This window comes from Xiphophorus couchianus, chromosome 11 (genome assembly GCF_001444195.1).
Source record: "Xiphophorus couchianus chromosome 11, X_couchianus-1.0, whole genome shotgun sequence".
NCBI classification, from domain to species: domain Eukaryota; kingdom Metazoa; phylum Chordata; class Actinopteri; order Cyprinodontiformes; family Poeciliidae; genus Xiphophorus; species Xiphophorus couchianus.
Window position 1 is genome coordinate 23,934,154 of NC_040238.1, and position 20,077 is coordinate 23,954,230.

The window sequence follows — 20,077 nt, forward strand, 5'->3', positions numbered from 1 at the left end:
GCACAACAAAAAAGTTAATCTTTATGACACTTAAATCCAATTTGCATAATAGTTTGGAACACGGTGTAAATGTAACGTTTCTTGGCTCAGAACCATCACACAGTGGAAATGTGGTTTGTGGTCCAACAAATTAGTACCATTATTATTATTATTATTATTATTATTATTATTATTATTATTTTAAATAAATGAACACAATTTAGGACTTGGGACCAAAGAGGAAATGAAGTGTTCAGTCCAAGTCCAAACATTTGGGCTGTGTGATGATATGAGGTTGTATTGTTGTTGCACTTGACAAAATTGTTGGGATTTATTGCAGAAAATTCATGGACAAATTTCCAGTGAACATCTGGGAATATTTTACATCTTTTGAAAAAAAAATCAGGCAAAAGTATTAGGCAGTTGGAGGTAGAGAGATGGGTATTTGTTTTGTTTTGTCTTTTTTTATAACTTAATCTGACAGTTGTAAGTATAAAATATATTTTTTTTTAAAATAGAAGTTTTATTTATTATTTGGAGAAAGCACCACGAAAATCTTATCAGCAACTTTGCTTTAACTAGAAAAGCAACAATTAGAAATTATTTAGCCAATTTTCAGTCACCAACAACCTAATGATTTGATTTTAGCCAATTCTGATTTCTCTTTAAAAAGTATAAATAGCAATGTACTTTTAAATGACAGCAAACATTTAAAAGTTTCTGTTTCTCTACTTTGTGTGATAACATAATTTTAGTAATATTTCAAAACAAAAATAAAATGCCATAGCTGACTTTTTAAACTGTATTTAAGCATATTGCATTAGCATTTTGTGTAATTAGCACAGCAGACATGTTTAAAATGACAGAGCTGACATTTAAACAGTTTTTAGACATCTTGTATTAATTAGAATTCAGCATAATTAGCACAGTTAGCATACTGTGATAGTATACCATTTACCATTTATCTATTCCATTTACTTAAGAGTCCCAACTATTTCTTAGGCAGCCAAGTTTCTTCTTCTTTTTGTTGTTGTTGTTGTGCAGAAACCAAAAAAACAGGCCGAATCTGTCAGTAAGTCCGTAAATCCACCACATGCTATCGGCTAAGGTTAGCTTGCAAGGTGTCCCTTGCAGATTGAACTGAACTATTTGCTAGAACAAACCAGACCACGTTTTACTTTGCAGGTTGTAGCAGCTTCATAGAAAGTACAGCTTCTTTTCTAGAAGCCTCCTAAACTTTTTTCTGCTTCTTATGTCTTCATTTTTAGACCTTAGTCTAACTTTCAGGCATCCTCAATTACTGATCAGAAAAATGTTGAATTCTTCTGACTAAGTTAATGACTGATCAGAGTCAGTTTAGAAGAAAATCGACCCATTCTGGTCGCCAGCTTTTTTGTCAGTGCAGGTTTTTATTTTAAAATGTGATGTGAAATTGCGACAACAGCTAAAGTTTAGCTTTTTGTCTTATGGAAAGTGTTTCTGACCTAAACTACAGCAAATCAAATGAAACAAACATAAACATATACAGCATTACTATTTCCAGAGTGGATTGCTTTTTATATTTTCATCTTTAATGTCAGATTCAGTGTTATGTGGATGCAACAATCATTTATGATTCCTGCAAAAAGATCCAGACAGAATCCTGATTGATCTTTCATGCACAATTCATGATAAAATCCCAAAGGATTTATAATCTTGTTTAATCAGCCAAGCATGGCAGCCTGAGACCTTTAAAATCCTGAGATTCATCTCTTTTCCAGATTGTTTAAAATAGCCTTTGCAGCTGCTTTTAAGCTGACCATAATTATAAAAAGACAATTTTTTCATGCATTTGGGGACTCTAAGGAATCATTCATACCATTTTTAACATACTGTTAATAAGCAACATCCTTTTATTTATTTTTAGGCTTCAGTTTTGGAGTGCTTACTAGCGATCAGTGACTTGCAAATGTTTTTTTTTTTCATTTGCCCCTGTATTGTGTTTTTTAAAAATTTGCATAAATTAACTGCTGTGCCTCAACCTGTGCTGATCCATGTGTTTATGTATTTAGGAGGAGAGAGAGGAGTGGCGGCGCTTTCAGGCAGACCTCCAGACAGCGGTGGTGGTGGCCAATGACATCAAAGTGGAAGCTCAGCAGGAGCTGCGCACTCTCAGGAGGCAGCTGCAGGAGGAGCAGGACCGCAACGCGAAGCTTTCTGCAGACCTGCAGGCCATGCAGGGAGTCAGGTACTATCCACTGTTTCCAACCCCTTACACCCACCCAGCCATCTTCTTCCAGCCCCCTCAGGCACCAGGCTCCTTTCTCTCTGAATGTACCAGGATGTGACATACCTACCAGAGTCCTGCCAGATCTCCACTCAGCAACAATCTTTAGACAGGTGGCCCAAATGATCCCAACTTGAAATAAACTCTTGCTCAAGAGGTTCCCAAATTTCCTGTTTGATCCTAAGAGAGGATATGTTTTCATCAGAGGCATAATTAAGCTTCAGTGTTCGTGTTCCTGGGATTTGGCAGACTCTGTAGGTCAATGAGCCATCTCCTGCAGTTTTATTTTCTCTCTGTATTTTTTACTTCTTTTAAAGCTGCTGCCCTTTCTGTTTCCCTCTTCAAACATGTATTATGACCTGTGGCAAATATTCAAATTTCACACTCGGAACACATTACGTGTGAAGAGGTCATGTGGTAGTTGTAATCAAAAACAGATTTTACACCAGTTTACTTCTATTAACATAATGGAAGCCTTGCAGTTTTATTATAGGCATATTTAAAGTGCCAAATTAATTTACCTTTTCACATTTTGCCAAACCAAAGCCAAAAATTTCAATTTATGTTATTTGGTGTCATGTGTTAGATCACATGTGTCAAACTCAAGGTCCACGGGCCAAATCTGGGTCGCCATAGCCCTCAATACCCTGGAGAGCCAAATAAACAGAACTTCAAAATAAGTTAGGTACTTACATGTTACTTATTTAGTCAATTCAGTTTTTATTTATACATTTCAAAATTACGTGAGTGTGAAAAAATTTCTAATATTTGATTTTATGAAGTACTCATTGAATACAGAAAAAGCTATACTACTTTTAGTACTTCAACAGATCATTTTATTGCACTTTATTTATTCTGCCACAACCGGCTCTTTGTGGACATCCCTGACCTTGGTGTGGCCTTAAATGGAAATGAGTTTGACACCTAGTGCATAAATGTGAATGAACATGATTTTCTAAAACATTTTTTCCTATGCATAAAAATCTGAAAAAAACTTTTTTTTGTGTGTTTATACTAAGATTAAACAACATTTCAGTGGACTTTATTTATGAATTAGGTCACTTTTGAAGGCAGTTGGTTGGACAAAGAGTACTTCAGTAAACTAGAATACATACCTCATTTTGCATATTTTTATAAAATATTTCAAACTATTCACTTAAAAATGACAAGCTACTTTTTGCTGACCTAACTTACCAAATCCCATTTAAATATGTTGAAGTTTTTGTAGCGTGACGAAAGGTGAAAAGGTACACAAATAGTTCTTAAATCCACTTAAAAATGAGGATAGCTGTGGTTTATGTGTGATTTAGCAAAAGAGTCCTAAAAATCCAAACGATAAAAACTTAATGGTGGTTTGTTATAATATTATCATCACTCCAGATGAAATAAATCTTTGTTAAAATAGACTGTTTATTATTCTAAGCACTTGAGCATGCTTAAAATTATTATTATTATTTTAAAAACAATTGCATTAGCGCAAGATACGGATCAGTACCCGTGTATTTAGTATCTGGTAGTAGACCACGTCTCAATCACCAAACTTTCCCCAAGAAAAGCTGTTATGCTGCGTCCGCTCCCCTCCTCCATCAGCTGATGTCTCTGTTAAAGACGTCCGTCTGACGAGCCTGAAGTCCAGGTGAGTTCTCAGCCAGCCTGCCGCTCCCCGCCTTGTGTGCTGCCAACGCTCACTGACCTTCCTCTCTGTGTTTGGCTTCATGCTGCTTCTTCAGCCTGTCTGACTCTGTCTGCTTCTCCATACGCTGGCTGACTGCACCTTTAGGGCTACCATTCCCTCCCGGTTTGCTCTTTAAACCTGTGGATCAGTTAGATTGTATCTGGTGCCACCTGCTGTTGTTTTCGATGAATAACACTCCTACTTTTTTTTTTGATGGAAAAAGCAGGATGATGATGGCTGTACTGGCATGACTTGGACTGAACTCATGCTGTTTTTAACGACACAGATACATATCCATAGCATCTCCATCACAGGGTGAACTGGCTGTATGAGTGACTGTTTTAATCTTATGAGGTGTGCATGGAAGAGTTGAGGTTAAAAATATGCCCAGAGGTTCTGGCTTTTTAAATGACATGAAGAAGCAAAGCTGTTTTATTTTTTGTTTGTTTTTTTTTTTAAGTAGACTTTCTACATCATTCATTTTAATTTTCTTATCTTTCTCTTTTCAGAATCAGCACTGGAGCCACTTTTGACACCAAGACGGCAGTGGAAGGACACTAGAGAGTGACCCTCATCTCAGCATCATGTGAAGACAGTGTTATTGTTGCACTTCTATTTTGTGGAAACCAGCTTTGTTTTGACTCACTGTGCAGAAGGACGTTCAGGCCTTCATGGGTTCATTTCTCTCCATATGGCTAAAATATTTTTGGGGACTTTTTAAATGAGAGTACTCTATTTTATTTTCTCACTGAATGTTCTCGTTTTGTCTGGACTGTTAGGTTCTTGTGTTGTGGACGACTTTTTAAATGAAATTTGTTGTGCCTTTGTGAAATTAGAGAAGATTGAATGGCCTGGTATGGTGAGGGGCGTAACAAATGCTGAATGTTTTAGGTTTGGCAGAGCTAAAGATTTCTATCACTGAATTTGCAACATTGGAAAACAGCAAAATCTTGCTTTTAAATGCAAAAGCAAGGAGATAAATTTTTTTATAAAAATCAATTTTGTAATATTTCCACATCCCTTTAGGAAAAATATAGAAGCACTGCTGTTAGAGGATGTTCAGTCTGTTGTTTTGCCTTTTGAGAGCAAAATAGAAAACATTATACAATATATGCAGTAAAACACAAAGTTGTTTAAATGAACCATTCATTCCTGGAGTGGTTCATTCCTGGTTGCACATGTAAAACACCTTACATAATATTAGCTTGTGACATGAATTCCAGGAATGAACCATTGCATGCATTAAGTTTTGGAGCAGATTAACCGTGACGTAGCAGCGCTGCTAGCAGCTCGTCTCTCTGAAGAGAGAATCAGTGCAGCTGTGGTCAGCTTTCTGCCAGGGCTGCAGGTTTGCGCCGACAGTGCAAAACACCGGAACTACGTATTTTTCGGACCATAAGCTGCTACTTTTTTCCTACGCTTTGAACAATGCGGCTTATAGCCTGGTGCGGCTCTTCTGTTGATTTTTCTTAAACCGCCTTGGGGGGCTCTTTTGCAGGAAGTGAATCATTGGAAGTCAAAGTAGAAAGTGCTAATTTTCCATTTAGAGCAAGCACATTCTAGGAGCAGGCACGACGGAGGAATTTCTTCAAACTCATATGATGCAGCTTTTAAGGTGACGGCTATCGGATGACTGGGTCCTTTAATAAATCCAGGAGATTTATTTATTATGGAAAACCGAGAGCGGCGGAGATACCGGCGGCTTATCATTTAGATGTACGTCTCCAGATTTTTTAAAAAATAATTTTTTTTACTATAAGCCATACTATAAGCCGTACGTACAAATTTTTTTGGGGGGGGAGGGGGAAATTATTTTTTTTTCCCCAAAAAAATTTGTACGTACGGCTTATAGTATGGTGCGCTCTATAGTTTGGAAAATACGGTACATAATATTAGTTTGTGAATTTTACTCTTCCTTTGGATTGAATAAAAATAATAAAGTAAGTTCGGGTGTGGCTACTGGTGTACATGTTTGACTGCATTACCAAAATTAAAAAGTTTGTACATTTAAAACTATAAGGTTCCAGAATGTAGTAATGTTTATAAGCAAAGAGGAATAATCAGCTGATCTGAGTCTTTATCATTGTGTTTGGGCCAGAAATGAATTTCCATAAGACAAAATGAAATAGCTGGATATCTATGAAAAATCGAGTGTTGTTATTAGAGTCCATTTGAACCAGAACCTCAAGGTTCTCCTTTGCAGAATGAAGCTGCAAACATCAGCGTAGAGTTGACCACATCTGCTGCCGCTCACGTCCCGCCCACCATAGTGAGGAACAGAGCGTGTTGTGGAAATCGCCACTACCTGGGGTAAAACCGAGCCGCACATTAACTGGTCTGAGCGCGACTTGCCAGTGGAAAAGAACCTTAATTTGCAGAATTAAAGTTGTGCAGTTATTTGTTTTAGAAATCCAAATTACAGGGTAATTCAATATTTTTCATAAATCTTCCTGATCAGGATGAAAAATGTCCAAACTATTGTAATTCTTAATGATCATGGTTTTGCAACAAACCATGATCAGAAAAAAAAATCAGACTGAACATCCTCCATCCAGGAGCTTTAAGGATATCTTGTTTTTTTGTTTGTTTTTTTTTGCTCCTCACATCATCTTGTTACTGTTTTTGTTTAAAATACGTCACTGACAACTTGTTCTTGTTGGTCTTTCTTCTGCTATTCAAATGGAGTGCGGTTCATTTTTTTAGCCATAAGATGGCGCTGTGGACAAGCTTAATTAGGCATGTCAGTTTCAAGCTCTCCCATGTTTTACAGTTGTGTATTTTTTGTTGGTAGAATTATTTTTACATGCAGATGTCATGATATCATGCTGCCAGTATTAGACATGACCGTTAACAGCGTACTTCTGGACCAATCGAACTGTCTTAAAATCAAACTTTTAAGTCATAGACCAATAAAACTGTGTTCCCGAAATATTTACATCACTTTCAAATATTTATATTCCATACTCCCTGTTTTTTGCAAAATCAGAATTTAATATATTAACCACACAGACTTTTTCTAACCTTTAGCAGATTCAAATAAATTACAAGCTTTACATGTTTATATGTAAATATTTTCCTCACCTTTGGTTCAACCTCTTAAAGAGCATCACATACAGTGCGTGTGAAATATGAGGTCCTTTCTACAACCCATCTTTAAAAAGCCATATTATCCAAGCCGAGTGAATGGTACTGGTGCTCAAGTAAGTTGGGTTATATAAGAAAAGATTAAATGTTTGGAAAAATCTTTTTACGAGGCCGAGCATTCCTGTTCATATTGTGATAATTTATTTTGCTGAGGAAGGACTTGGCTGTTTTTTGTTTGTTTTTTTCTGTATGTGAAGTTCTACGTAAATGTCTGACTGTTGTTCATTAGGTGAATAAATAAACAAAATGTATCCAGCCCCGTGACTTTTATTTACACATCAAACTGGTCTGTAGACTCATCATAATGTGGGTTTTCTTCACTGATCAGAATCAATGAGAATATGGGGATGGGGGTCACATACAGGGCGGCCCAGAGGAAAACCCGTAAGATCTGAACTAATGTATGCGACAGAGCGGATCAGTCACAGGACTCTGATCCAAATCCAAGTTGGAATCTGTGGAAGATTATCGTTTACAGATGATCTCAATCCAGTCTGACTGAGCTCAAGTTATTTTTTTGCAAAGAATTAAGGTTTTTTCTTATTTTTATTTGTAAAATAAAAAGAAAAAACCATGAAGGATTTGCAAGTTTTGAGGTGTTTGAAAGCTCATATCCTATCACCAGTAAATTTAGAACACTTTTTATTTCAGAGCATTCATTCCTACTCATCAGGACTAACATGGAGGATTTTGGATCAGAAACAGACTACACCACCATTAGCAATATGTTTTGCTTGAGTCTATGCAGCAATTGTGTTTTTTGTGTCTGCCAGGTCCCAAGGTGATGGTGGGCGAGCGTTGGACTCCGACGGCGGCAGCAGCCAATGGTGCGGCATCTCCGTGATCCCCGGCACGTCACCCGCCGACGCCAGCGCGGAGCCCGGAGCGACCGTCAAATCCCTCATTAAGTCCTTTGACACTGTTGGACAGAGTGAGCGCCGAGCACACGTAGACACAAGCAGTGGCCGGGCCAGGCGTCCCGTCACATCAGTGTAGCTGTAGAGGAGAACAGCTGATGAGCAGCTGTGGTCTCCAGCGTTCATGTCTGTCGTTTCTCAGCTCGTCAGGTCTGGGCTGGGGGGGGGTTCTGGTGTTTGTCAGGAAAATCATTTGATTCCGATCAACATGAGATGAGCTGGAAGTCTGGGACTGATTAGCTGTTTTAGTAAAATTTTTTTTTAGATGGTTTCTCATGGGATTAACACAAATCTGGAAAGTGTGGCATGGATTTGTATTCAAATATTTTGCATAATGCCCTTTCGCTGCACATGTACTAGGGTGTTTCTCCCAGCTTTGCACATTTACAGATCTGAATTTATGGCCATTCTTATTTGCCAAACTATCCTTAAATGTCTTAATGTAGGTCAAAGCAATAAAGTCTGTGATCCTGTGACCGGAGGACTTTCTTCCAGATGTTTGCATTGTGCACCACATGGCTGGTGGCAAACTCAGAAATTGGACTTTAATGTTTACTTTGAACTTATTACTTTATTTAGAACTCTCATACTAAAAAGTCTGGTTTATACACGGCATGACAAATAGAGAAGCGGTCCTGTTGGCAAATTCTTCCACATGAGCTGTGCTTCTCTGCAGCTCCTCCAGAGCTGCCATGGATCTCTTGGCCCCAAGAAAATTTTCTGGGGTTTTACCCGTTCCAGTTTTTGGAGTCAGTGGTGCTTCATTACATGTGCAAAACTTATGGTATCATCTCTAACGTAACTCTGTTTTAAACCTCTCCACATCTTTCTCCTTGATTTGCTCTTTAATCTTAATGTTGCTCTTTATTCACTGTTTTCACTGATCTGTTTTGCTGTTAATATACCAAACGTTAGCTGTGACACCACAGCCTTAATGAAAAACAAAAAAAAAAACACACTATGACATTGATCATGGATATTACAGATGGTCCATGTCATGCGGTTCCGGTGCTTTCCACCCCGAGAAGCCCTTTGAGTGGGATCCCCGTGCGCACTGCACCAGCTGCAGCCGTCTCCCCCATCCAGGTACTTAAAACTTCAGCCTTCATCCAAAAATCACATGTAGGTTTTGGTGGAGGGGAGCTTGTTTTAGACTTCTTTTTTTAAAATTTTTTTTTAGAGACATTCCTACATTAAGCCACTATCAAAGACGCTGGAAAAAAGAATAAATCATGGAGAGTTCGCTCATCCTCGTGGTATGTAACACTCAGTCCAAATCTTATTTGATCTGCTGTACCACATTTGATCGGTTGCTGCATGACATAACAATCTGGTTCTCTACAAAAAATATGGAGTTGAGGCTCCTATTCAGTTTTGCTAAGTGTGCAGAAGGTCTTCACCGTACTATGGGTTATGTACTGTACAATTCTGGATAAAATCTTCTCCCATAAGCCAGAAATCTGATGATGGCTCATCAATGAACCACCATCAATATTTCGACACAGCCAGCTTCTTCAGCAGTGACCTTCCACTAAAGGCTCTGACCAAACCAGAATTGCATTTTGACCTTGTTCTGGTCTGTGGTCAGAGTGAAAGATGACATGCAAGCAGACAAAATGTCCAGTCAGCCATCACTGTCCTCACCCAGAGAGCCGACCATCAGATTTTGTTGTGGCCTGGTGAAATTTAAACGTTCATTCGAATTCCTTTGGCTCTCACGCATGATCAGGTGGTTGTTTTAAAGGCAAAGTTCTGCTGATTCAATATCCTCAATGAAAAGTACAACAAATACAGACAATCAAACATTTGACTCCTGCTGGTTTCTTACTGACTTTTGCCACTTCCTTCTAGAAAAACACATTTAAATGCAACTCTGGAAATGCTCTTAAATGTGTCACGGTTGATTTGTTTCCAAAGCCTCCCCTGAGGAGCTGCTGTAGGAACATAGTTTTCTGACTGGAAGCAAACATTTCTAGGATTTGCTCTGTTTTTCGACTCTTTTGTCACATTCTTCTGTATCCACATCTGTCTCTCGCGTCCTTTTGATCCCGCAGATAAGTTGTCAAGTTTCGGCGAGGACCTGAAACCAAACAGCCTCATGAGGAAGAGCCCTTCACTGGAGAGTGTAATCAAAAGCCCCATTTCCCTCAGCAGCCGCACCGCATCGTTCAGCTACGGCCGAGGAAGCAGCAAACTCAGGTATTGTCGTTTGGATCTAAAGATGAGCTTAGAGACACAGGAACAGTCTAATTACAAGGAAAGCATTAAAAGAAATTCATCTTCTTTCTCACTTTAAAAATGTTTGAAACATAATTCATCTGTTACCATGTTCAGTATGTTTAGGGTTATGTGAGAACCGCTGCGTTATTGATGATGTATGCAAATACTCGCCAATTCTGGAGTAGTTTAAAATGGCAAAAACATGTCCGCTTCTAGCATCGCACAGCCTGAAACGGGGAAATAATGGATTCAACAGCAGAGCTGCAGTGACGTGTGAAATGTTTAGCATGCTAAGTGGAACGACCATGTCTCATGTTCTTCCCATGGCCTCCAACCCCAGGGAGCAAGTCCCTAGAATAATATTACAGATAGACCTTAAATCTATCCGTCATGCATAGGATTTCTTTCCTTACTGCTTTACAACTGTGCACATTGTGCATGATGTCTGGAAACATTTGAGTGTGGGACCACAGGGACGGGGGCCGAGCAGTAAAACGGGCTTCCACTCTGCACTGAGATGTCTGCCGTTCCAAGTAAACGTGGCTCCGCTCTGAACTCTAAAACAAATAAACAAAACTACAAAGAAGCTCCAGAATCATCATGATAGTGCAAGATAAGATCATTTCCTCCAGTAATGAAAAATTGCAAATCAGAGGGTCTTTTTTTTTATACGAAGCAAGAAAAACTAGTGAATTTGTTTTTCCTTTAGAGCAGCACCTAACACAGATTCTGACCCTTAATTTTCCTGTCTCGGTTTCTCCTAGTTTTCTTTTCTATTTTCTGGACATGTAAGAAGTTTAGCTGCCTTTTTAGTAAAATGTTTGTATTAAAGCAAATCTATTCTTTCTTAAAAACTTTCCTAAATTACACTTATGTCCCTCAGTATCACTGATAATCTACAAAAACACTCAGATCTTCCAGGTTAAAGAATCAGAACTTGTATGAATAAAGTTGGCACATCTCATTTTCTCGACAACAGACGATCTCTCAGTAAAGTTTTGTTTTACTTTCATACCAGGCATGCTGATTTCTTACCATGTGTCAAACTGTGTTCTGTTGGAATACATTTCCTTTTGTTTTCCCGTATAACCTGCAGCTCTGAGCTTTGCATTTCATCTAAATAATATAGTTAATGTGCCTTATTTAAGTTTGAGATTATATGTTTACATTTTTTTTATAATTAATAATAAATTTTGCTGTTGCATAAAATTGTTTAACCATGTGATCTTTTATTTTTCTGGTCCAAATAGGGAACTTTTGAAAAGGAGAAATAAAAGTCATCAAGTAGTTCTATGAGAAATCTGAGAAGAATCAGATGTTTTTTTAATATTAGGCCACAAATATACAAATTATTTCAGAGAATGCATTCTTTGTGAGGACAAACGTTGCTCTAATTCAGCATAATCATAGCTGTCTGACCAGCTATGATTAGCAAGCGTCCTCCACGTTCACACAAATAATTGTGTGGGAGTGGGGGGGGACAGTAGAGGAACTGAACTAGATATCGCACAAGTTGTACTCCAGATGACATCTCTCCTCTCTCCCTCTCCTCTGATGGCGGCCCGCGTTCCCCTGGTGACAGTGTGGAAAGAACGGACCCCTTGGCCGCTCTGGCGCGGGAGTATGGAGGATCTAAGAGAAACGCTCTACTGAAGTGGTGCCAGAAGAAAACAGAAGGCTATCCGGTAGGGATGACAGGCCACGGACCGCTCTCTAACATGAGACGTGCTCCACACACTTTCACGCCCAGCTCTCCTTCACGTCTACATCTGACGGTTTGATATTTAGTCTTCACTCCCCTGGTTTTCATTTAAAAAGTGAGCTGACACTTCCCACTCTCTGCTTTATATTGCATGACGCGATAATGATTATTCTGACCCCAGATACTGAGGTCAATCTTTATTCATTTTCATTTTTTTAGCCATAGCTGGGTCAGACAGCCGGAACGGCATACTGTTGACCAACCATTTAGCTAACTGGCATCTCACATCTCACTGGTATGAATGGATTTATGGCTTTGGAAAATTATTTTTTCATTTTGCAAAAAAAAAAAAAAAGAAAAACTGGAAGGGGAAAAAACCTAGTTCTATTTTTATTTTCAAAATAATTTGAGAAATATGGCATTTATTCGTATTTAGTATTATTTCCTCTGATAACCTTAAAAAGAATCACAGTGAACCACCATCCAAATACACAAAATACAGGGTGGAGACTCTTGAAATCCTTGAATTTCACTTCGGGGTTTTCAAAGTTTGGAAAGTTCTTGACTTCTGCATAAAGTTCTTGCAAGTGATTGATATTCAAACTGCACAGTTTTGGAGCAAAGTGAAATCTAACATTTGATTAAAACCCTAAATGTGGACAATGTTGTTTACATTTGAAACCAGATATTTTCATACACCTAATGAAAAATCAAACATATTTCTAGATTATTTCTAGATTAACATATTTGCATGTGCATGCTTTTTTATTTCAAGTCACATTCAATTACTTACATCATACATATATATATATATATATATATATATATATATATATATATATATACTATATATATAGTAGTTTAATCTCCCGATTATAGAGATAGAGGCCCAATTTCTGGCCTTAAATTATGAAGTCAAATTTCTTTTAACTCATGGTGGATATATATAGAGTATGTTTTTAACAACTGAAGGTAACATAGATACTTGGTAGTGCCAGAAAATGGCATTATGTGCCTGGAAAACACATAATACTTCCCCTTTAATCTACTTCTCAACAACTGATCTCTTGGTTGTTACACTTTCTGGAATCAACCTGGAATCAGCACTTATTAACAGAAATTGAATTTGGTTTTTAGTTAGAAGAGTTGTGACCTTTGCTGTGATTTAAATTCATCACATTTTCTTTCAGTAATAAGTTCTCACCCCTTTAACTTTCTCAGTCTCTGCTTCTACCCTGGTGTTCATGCACCAGCTCTCTGCTGCTCTGAAACGAGTCGCGTTCCTTAATACTTTTGACTGTTAGCATCACTTATCAGACCCGGCGGTCTGAAAGTCCGCAGATGGAGAGCCGGATCAAAGCATGTTTATGTGTTAGAATGGCCTAATCAAAGTCCAGGCCTGAATCCAACCTAGATTCTGTGGTTAGATATGAAAGTTCATGTTTATAGATCTTTCAGAGAAGAATTGACTTTTTTTTTTTTTAAAATGTGCCCGACTGTTAAAAAAACATTCAGGTGTAATTGCAGAGAAAACTCTGATTATGAGAAATCAACACAATCATACAATATATTTTATTATTATTACGTTAAACATTTTTATAAAACCTCATGTTATTTTTCTTCCTCTAAGGAACACAAATCATGAACTCTTTAGTGATTTTTAAAATTATATAAATAGTAATGCAATACTTCAACATTTCTGGTTGTAATGGTTCCACAAATGGTGGAATAAATATTTCTTAGGCCACAGAGCCAAGTGCTGATATTAACCAAGCCAAGTTTCTCCCTTAATAGCCAGTTTAAGGAACCCATTATGCCCAGTGGGATTACAGATTAGCCAGTATAATCACTGTGCTAAAACGTTTTTCATGCACACAGAGGGGCTGCAATCTGCAGACTCTGGATCTGAAAGGAAAGGAACGATTCCAACCCTGTGTGCATTCTGATGGATCCTTAAAAATACACTAAGGCCTTTTTTTTCTTCTTAAAATCAATTGTTTCATGTGACTTTTCCATAGAAAGATGCACAAGTTCTAAATATAGATTGAACTTTTCCAGCGAGAGATTGAGTTATTGAATGAGCCGTCACATCGATAGTTCTGACTTCTGGAGAACAATGCTACTGAACTTTGAGCCGCCCTCCCTCTATCTCAGCTCGGGGACTTTATGGTCACAGTTTGCTCTGTTGGTGAAAGACGCACTGAGGAGACACTGTGCTAAAAACCCTGAAACCAGAGCTGATGGCCCGTCTGTTGGGTGGATAAAACCAGTGATTTTTAGACACAATCAGTGGTTTGAACAGTTTTTAAAGGCAGTTAAACGCTTGCTAAGAAATGCATCAATTATAAATGTTGCGATATATATATATAATAATTTCTACGGTAAATGAAAGTTGACAGTTCCTTCCCAGTTGGGATTCTGGAAGACAGCCCCCAGTCTCGAGTCTCTTCCAGTTTTCTTCCAGGATTTCTCTGCGTTTATCTCCATCCACCTTCCTAACCAGCTTCCCCGTCCCCACGGAGGAACAGCATGCCCACAGCATGATGCTTCCACCAACAGTTTGTAACATAAGTATGTGTTCAGCAGCTCTTTTGTAGTCAGAGGTTTTTCCAACCAGCTTATTTCCTGGGAATCTGGTGGCAGCTTCCTCTTTCTGTCAAATCCAGGTGCAGTTGACTGTAGGATCACAAACGACTCTTCCTGCTGCGTCACCATCAACATTTAGGGTCTCTGTTGTCTTTTTGTCTCCTTTTCCTTGTTTATAAACTCTGGCTAAGGGACACATGATTTGCAAATGTGTTTTCTCCTGGAGATTTCTATTCAGCGTCGTAAATTTCAAACTGACAGTCATTGAAATTATTTGTGCTGAATATGGTCAAAATCCTTTTAATAGCTTTAACTGTTTTCTCTCTTCTTGAGTAGTTTTTTTTTCTTCTTTTAAGCAAACAAACGGGAACAATTTAGAAATCTACCAAGTAACCTAATTTGCAGAGTGAACTGTATAATTTGATGTGTATGCTGAGATTTAAAGTTACACACAGTTATTTAGTGGTATCAGTGTGTGTGGCGAAAGAATGGAAAATGCTTGCTGCCCATTGAAGATTTTTACTAGTGAAACATTTTTTGTTTATCATTTTCATTCCTCTTTACAGTTACGTGGTGCCTCCCATGTAGAGTCCCAGAGCATTTCTGAAGTTTGTGGTTGTAATGTGTTAAAATAGTATGAATACTTTTGCGAGAAAATGTAAATTATAAAGCAAACCTGTGGATTTTAGTTCAGTTAAGGACAGATGAGTTAAGCAACATAAACGCTTCACTGTAAGCGCTGATCCCTTCACAAAGGGCGATTATTTGCAAATGTCAGGAATTCATTAAGTAGATTTGGCTAATAGCGGTGTTTCAGGCTGTGGCGTAATCAGTTCCTTTCTGGATTCGGACGGTGATCCATTGTTGTTCGGATGTTTCTTCCAAGCACCATGCGCCCGCTCTGCTATTGGGTTTCTCAACGCATAGCGAGGCGGTTAACTCTTTCATGGACGCCTCGCTTGATGTAAAGTCTCGACTTTGTACAATGCGATCAATACGCGGCGCAGCACTCTGTAATGTGTGCTTCAGTCAGGAAAAGAAAAGGAAAGCCACTAATAAGTGACAACTAGAACAATTAGCAGAGATTTCCAGGAAGTGACCTTGGAGATTTTTATATCCTGCTGAACTCAAGCCTTTCCAGAGGGATTTCTGTTTCTGTTGATGCAAGGATATATACTGTATATTTGCGGGCCAGCTGACGTATTTACAGCAGTTTGTGAAAGTGACTCTAGTTTCTTAGAAAACGTGACCACAAGATCCTGTTTGAGTCTCATGCCAGGCTGTGAGAAAAGGTTACAGTCAGAGGATGTGTTGAGCTTCACATATCTGGGGAAAGGTTACGGCGCTGCAGGCCGCCACCCATTTAGCAGAGACCCTGTGACCTGGTCTCACTCATCTGTAGAGGAAATGGTCATATTCTTGTCTTTCTGTCAGGCTAATGTTCAGCTCCGATAGAGGCTAGTAAACTTTAGCTTTAGCTGCAGATCTCACCTCATTTATTGGCATCTTTTGTTAAGATGTGTGAAAAAAACGTTTACATTTTTGTTTTCATGCATGCAGTAAGTCGCAGCCTCTGTAATTTTAGCAAAATTTGAAGGTGCAGTTATTACCTTTCACAGTCCATGTAAATATAACTGTAGCATTTCGTTTTTAAATTATAGCAGGGCTAATCTATCGATTATTCTAACAATTAACTGATTAATTATGTTTTTTAAAAATTGGAACATTCTGCATATTTTTAATTTAAACACGTCTTTCTAAAACAATGTTAGAAATAAATTAAAAGTATAATAAATAAAAGAATTCAAATGCTTTATCTTAAATAAAAAAGATTTTCTTTTGCCAAAAAGGAAGGAAAGGATGCATCTGGAGCTAAAAAAAAACAAAAACCCTGACAACATTTGATTAGTTCACATTTTTGATGCTTGACTAACATCATGTAGATGATGGTTGATGTATTAAATCTTTGTTTGGATTAATAAGTGGATAGCACAGAGAGGATTTAATAGTTTGTTGGTTTTTTTTTTTTTTTTTTACAGAATTTGAACCAGGTGAAGTTAAAACTTCAAGGAGTTTTGGGTTTTAGCTTAAGCAGCATTAATTACTTTGTCAAGTATGTTCCTCTTTCAGGAAAATAGCCTTTTTTGAGTCTGCATACTTCAGGTAACAATTAATCAATTGCTAAATTATTTTAACCATCGATTCATCATGATTAATCCAATTAATTGTTCTTGCTGTATTTTATAGTTTATGTTTATAAATTAATCAGTTTCTATAAACTTTTAATTAGGAATCCTTTACTTGGTTTCCTGCAGCATAAATATAATCTCAGACAGACGCCTGTTTCTTTTACCCACTGCCTCCATAATTTACCTAGTAACAGGTTAAAAAAATCATCAGAGCTCATTGTTAAAGACCAGCAGCAGAGAGTGGCATCCTGGGGTCACAGAGGTCACATTCAAACATAATAAACATGCCCACTGGTTGCTTGGGATGCGTGGGTACAGTCTTTTCTGTCCTACTGTCCCAGCTGCAAACATTTGGACAGATGAGAATCACACTGAGCGTCTCATCAACAAACACCCAGGCGGCTCCGGAGTAAACCAAGGGGTGGATATGTGGCTGCTTGCCCACCTTGTGGAAGATCTGGGATGCGGTCGACCTGCTTCTGTGCATGACATCATGAATCCTCTGAAATCATGAATCTATCCTCACAGAGTGAATGATTGGGATTATTTTTTTGTAGGATTTTCTTCTCTTTTTGCACATCTGTGGCGCGGATAGATGTTGCACTTTCTCTTCTTCCTGCCTCCAACAAATTCACGGAGGTTTTAATTCAACGCTAATCAGCATTTTGGCGTCTGTGAGCCACATAGGATTTGTTCTCGGCATCTTCGGCCACATAATTACCAGTCAGGTGAAAGAGGAAGCTTTTCGCCCTTCCTGTCCCCTCTCCGGTTCCAGGTGGTTCAGTCGGGACTCAGGCTCATATAGGTCACCATTGTCTGCCAGAGACAAAGTCGATGCCAGTTGTTATTACAGTCCCTTTGTTGGCAGGAGACGTTGTCAACCGACTGCCTAATTAAAGTGAAACAGCAGCCGGGTGCTATTGTGAGCATTATGGGAGATTATTTGATGGTTTATAGTAGCTGAGGGCCTAATAAATCTGTGTGATTGTAGCTGGACAGAAAGCCTGATGTCATTCTATGCTTTTTTTTCTGAAATCAATAAGAGGGGGAGTTTGTGTAATCATCACAAGGAGAGGGCTGTTAGATGTGTTGTAACAACCCTCTGCTTTTTATTTTTTCAATATTAGGTTAGGCTCTCATTGCTCATCTTTGAAAGGGAAACGTCAGTCACTCTGGTCTCCACTCAGGTGTGTTTACGGATTTGTGATCATGTGTCATCACATGTTTTCTACACGTGACGGCGCCTCTGATGGCTGAGAACATTTGAGAAAAATGTAAAGAAACATGTTGTGCCTGTGTTGTACATATGAACATCTTAAATTTGACCTTTCACCTGCTTTTTCCTTCCATCGTCCATCAACATTGTTACGACCCGTCTAGATGGGCCGGATCATAACATAAAGGATCCATCCTCTTCAGATCCCAAGCAGCCAACACACACGAAGTTGAACATTTTATGTTACTTATTTTAAAAATATGTATTTTTGATTAAGATGTTACAAGTGGAGCGTATGGCTTCAGAGTGAGCTATAATGCCGAAAACAACAAACAAAAGGAAACTATCTTGAATATTAACCGAAACGTACCTAATTGAAAGTAAATAAACCAAATGACAAAATCTTACCTCCCTAATTAAGAAAAACATGATAAAACGAAGCAAACATAAACGGCAGCTCACTGCTACAAACTCCAGAACTGTTACAAGGTGTTAGCAAACAGTGCGGCCGGTTGAGATGAGCTGAGGACAGGAAGTCCGCGTCAGCAGCTTTCATATCCGCCAATTGGACGTCTTCGTCGCCTTCTGGGAACCAATCAGAGACAGGCACTGGCACACTCATATTTGCATAATTAAGTTGACGACGCCAGTCGTAACAATATGAAAATGCCTATTTTGGACTCTTACTGAGAAACATTTAGCCTCTTATGGTGGATGTTTTAACCATTTTATTTTATTTTTTAACAAATTAATCGTGATCAGCAAAATGTGCCTTTTTTGACCAGATAAATACATTTTTAAAAAGTATGGTAAATATTTTTATTGGTAGAAATAAGTTTTCACTTTGTCACTAAAGGCTTTCTTTTTGCCTTTTTTTTTTGACAAAAAAAATTTTGATCATGACTGACTTGTAAAAGTAATAAACCATCTAAATGAGTGAATTAGGTAAATTCTCACAGTATATCTACCCTAAAGTGTCACAATCAGAAGCTGTTAATGTGTTTAATACATGACATTGTGTCTTTGAAGCTAAATTAATCAGAATTTTATAATACTGAAAAACAAGAGAAGACATCATGGACCCCTGGGGGACATGGTGTTTCACAGAGCAACATGTTTATCCACCTTCTGCCCCCCGTACCCTAAAAACACGACGCTGCTAGAAGCAGGTGAAGGCCTGAGCTGAACTCTCAGGGGACGGCGAGATGTGAGCCCAGATCGGCTCCGTCACCTCAATTGTCAGATTCTGGGAAGCACAAATCGATTAGTGGCGAGGGCCTTAAAAGCTGCCTCTGATTGGCTCTGCCCTGTGGGAGAGACTCCAACGACCTCTCACAGGAAATTAGTATTCACAAGGGATCCTGTGCACGTCAGCTTTGCACTAAACACATGAAACACACAGAACTGTTGCACTGCATTTTAAGGCAGATTGTAAGATGTGTCCTTGAAGGATTGTGTGATAAAATGTCTCAAGGCCATTATTTGTGGTCATTTGTAAGTTAAACTTTTCCTCTTTCTTTTTCTTGAACAAAAAAGTATTTTGATCGCACACACGTGGAAAGTTTACTGCCATTTGTTTTATTTTGGTGTCACATTGTTAGAAATGTTTTCTACAGTCTCATGATTTTGTTGAAAGCTGTAAGCAAAGCGCATTTAGACATATAGCCATTCGATGATGCGTCTATTTATAGCCATGATTTAGGGCTGAATTTTGTCTAGATCAAGTTTGTCAAACTGTCGGCCAGCGATCCAAACGCAGCCCGCCAAGGCTATTTCTGTGGCCGTCGAGACTTTAACAATAACTTCGGGTTCCCAAGGTCAGTTGTCATTTTTTCTAATTCATGCAAGCCTTGATTAAACTGGATCTGAATTAGAAATGTCGTTCATCCAGAGTCTTGGGTTCTCTATTTTTTTCCTGCTGGTTTTCAGAGGGTCTGTGGAAGGAAGTGAGTCTGATAAAGATTTTTTGTTTTCCCACTTTTACTTTTTTTAATAAAAAATTAGACATGCATTAAACGAATAAATGGAAATAAAAAGTAATTCAGCTCTTTTTTAAGATAAGAAAATAAACACTGTATTGCCTAAAATCCAATAACTTGGCATTCCTCTAGTAAATCTGAGCTGGGTGGAGTTAAAACTATTACACTTGAAAAGTTTGGAATAAAACATATATACCGACAAAT

At 38.3% G+C, this 20,077-nt stretch overlaps 1 protein-coding gene across 4 annotated transcripts in view; it reads left to right on the top strand.

The window, feature by feature from the left end:
• specc1 (sperm antigen with calponin homology and coiled-coil domains 1) overlaps window positions 1-20,077 on the top strand; it is an 88,957-nt gene that overhangs the window by 48,828 nt on the left and 20,052 nt on the right. For all 4 annotated transcript variants that reach the window (XM_028031228.1, XM_028031229.1, XM_028031230.1 and 1 more), the window contains 6 exons: window positions 2,031-2,206; window positions 7,838-7,995; window positions 8,967-9,067; window positions 9,162-9,237; window positions 10,036-10,180; window positions 11,784-11,886. In XM_028031228.1, the coding sequence (XP_027887029.1) occupies window positions 2,031-2,206; window positions 7,838-7,995; window positions 8,967-9,067; window positions 9,162-9,237; window positions 10,036-10,180; window positions 11,784-11,886 (759 nt within the window). The remainder of the gene's footprint in view (window positions 1-2,030; window positions 2,207-7,837; window positions 7,996-8,966; window positions 9,068-9,161; window positions 9,238-10,035; window positions 10,181-11,783; window positions 11,887-20,077) is intronic.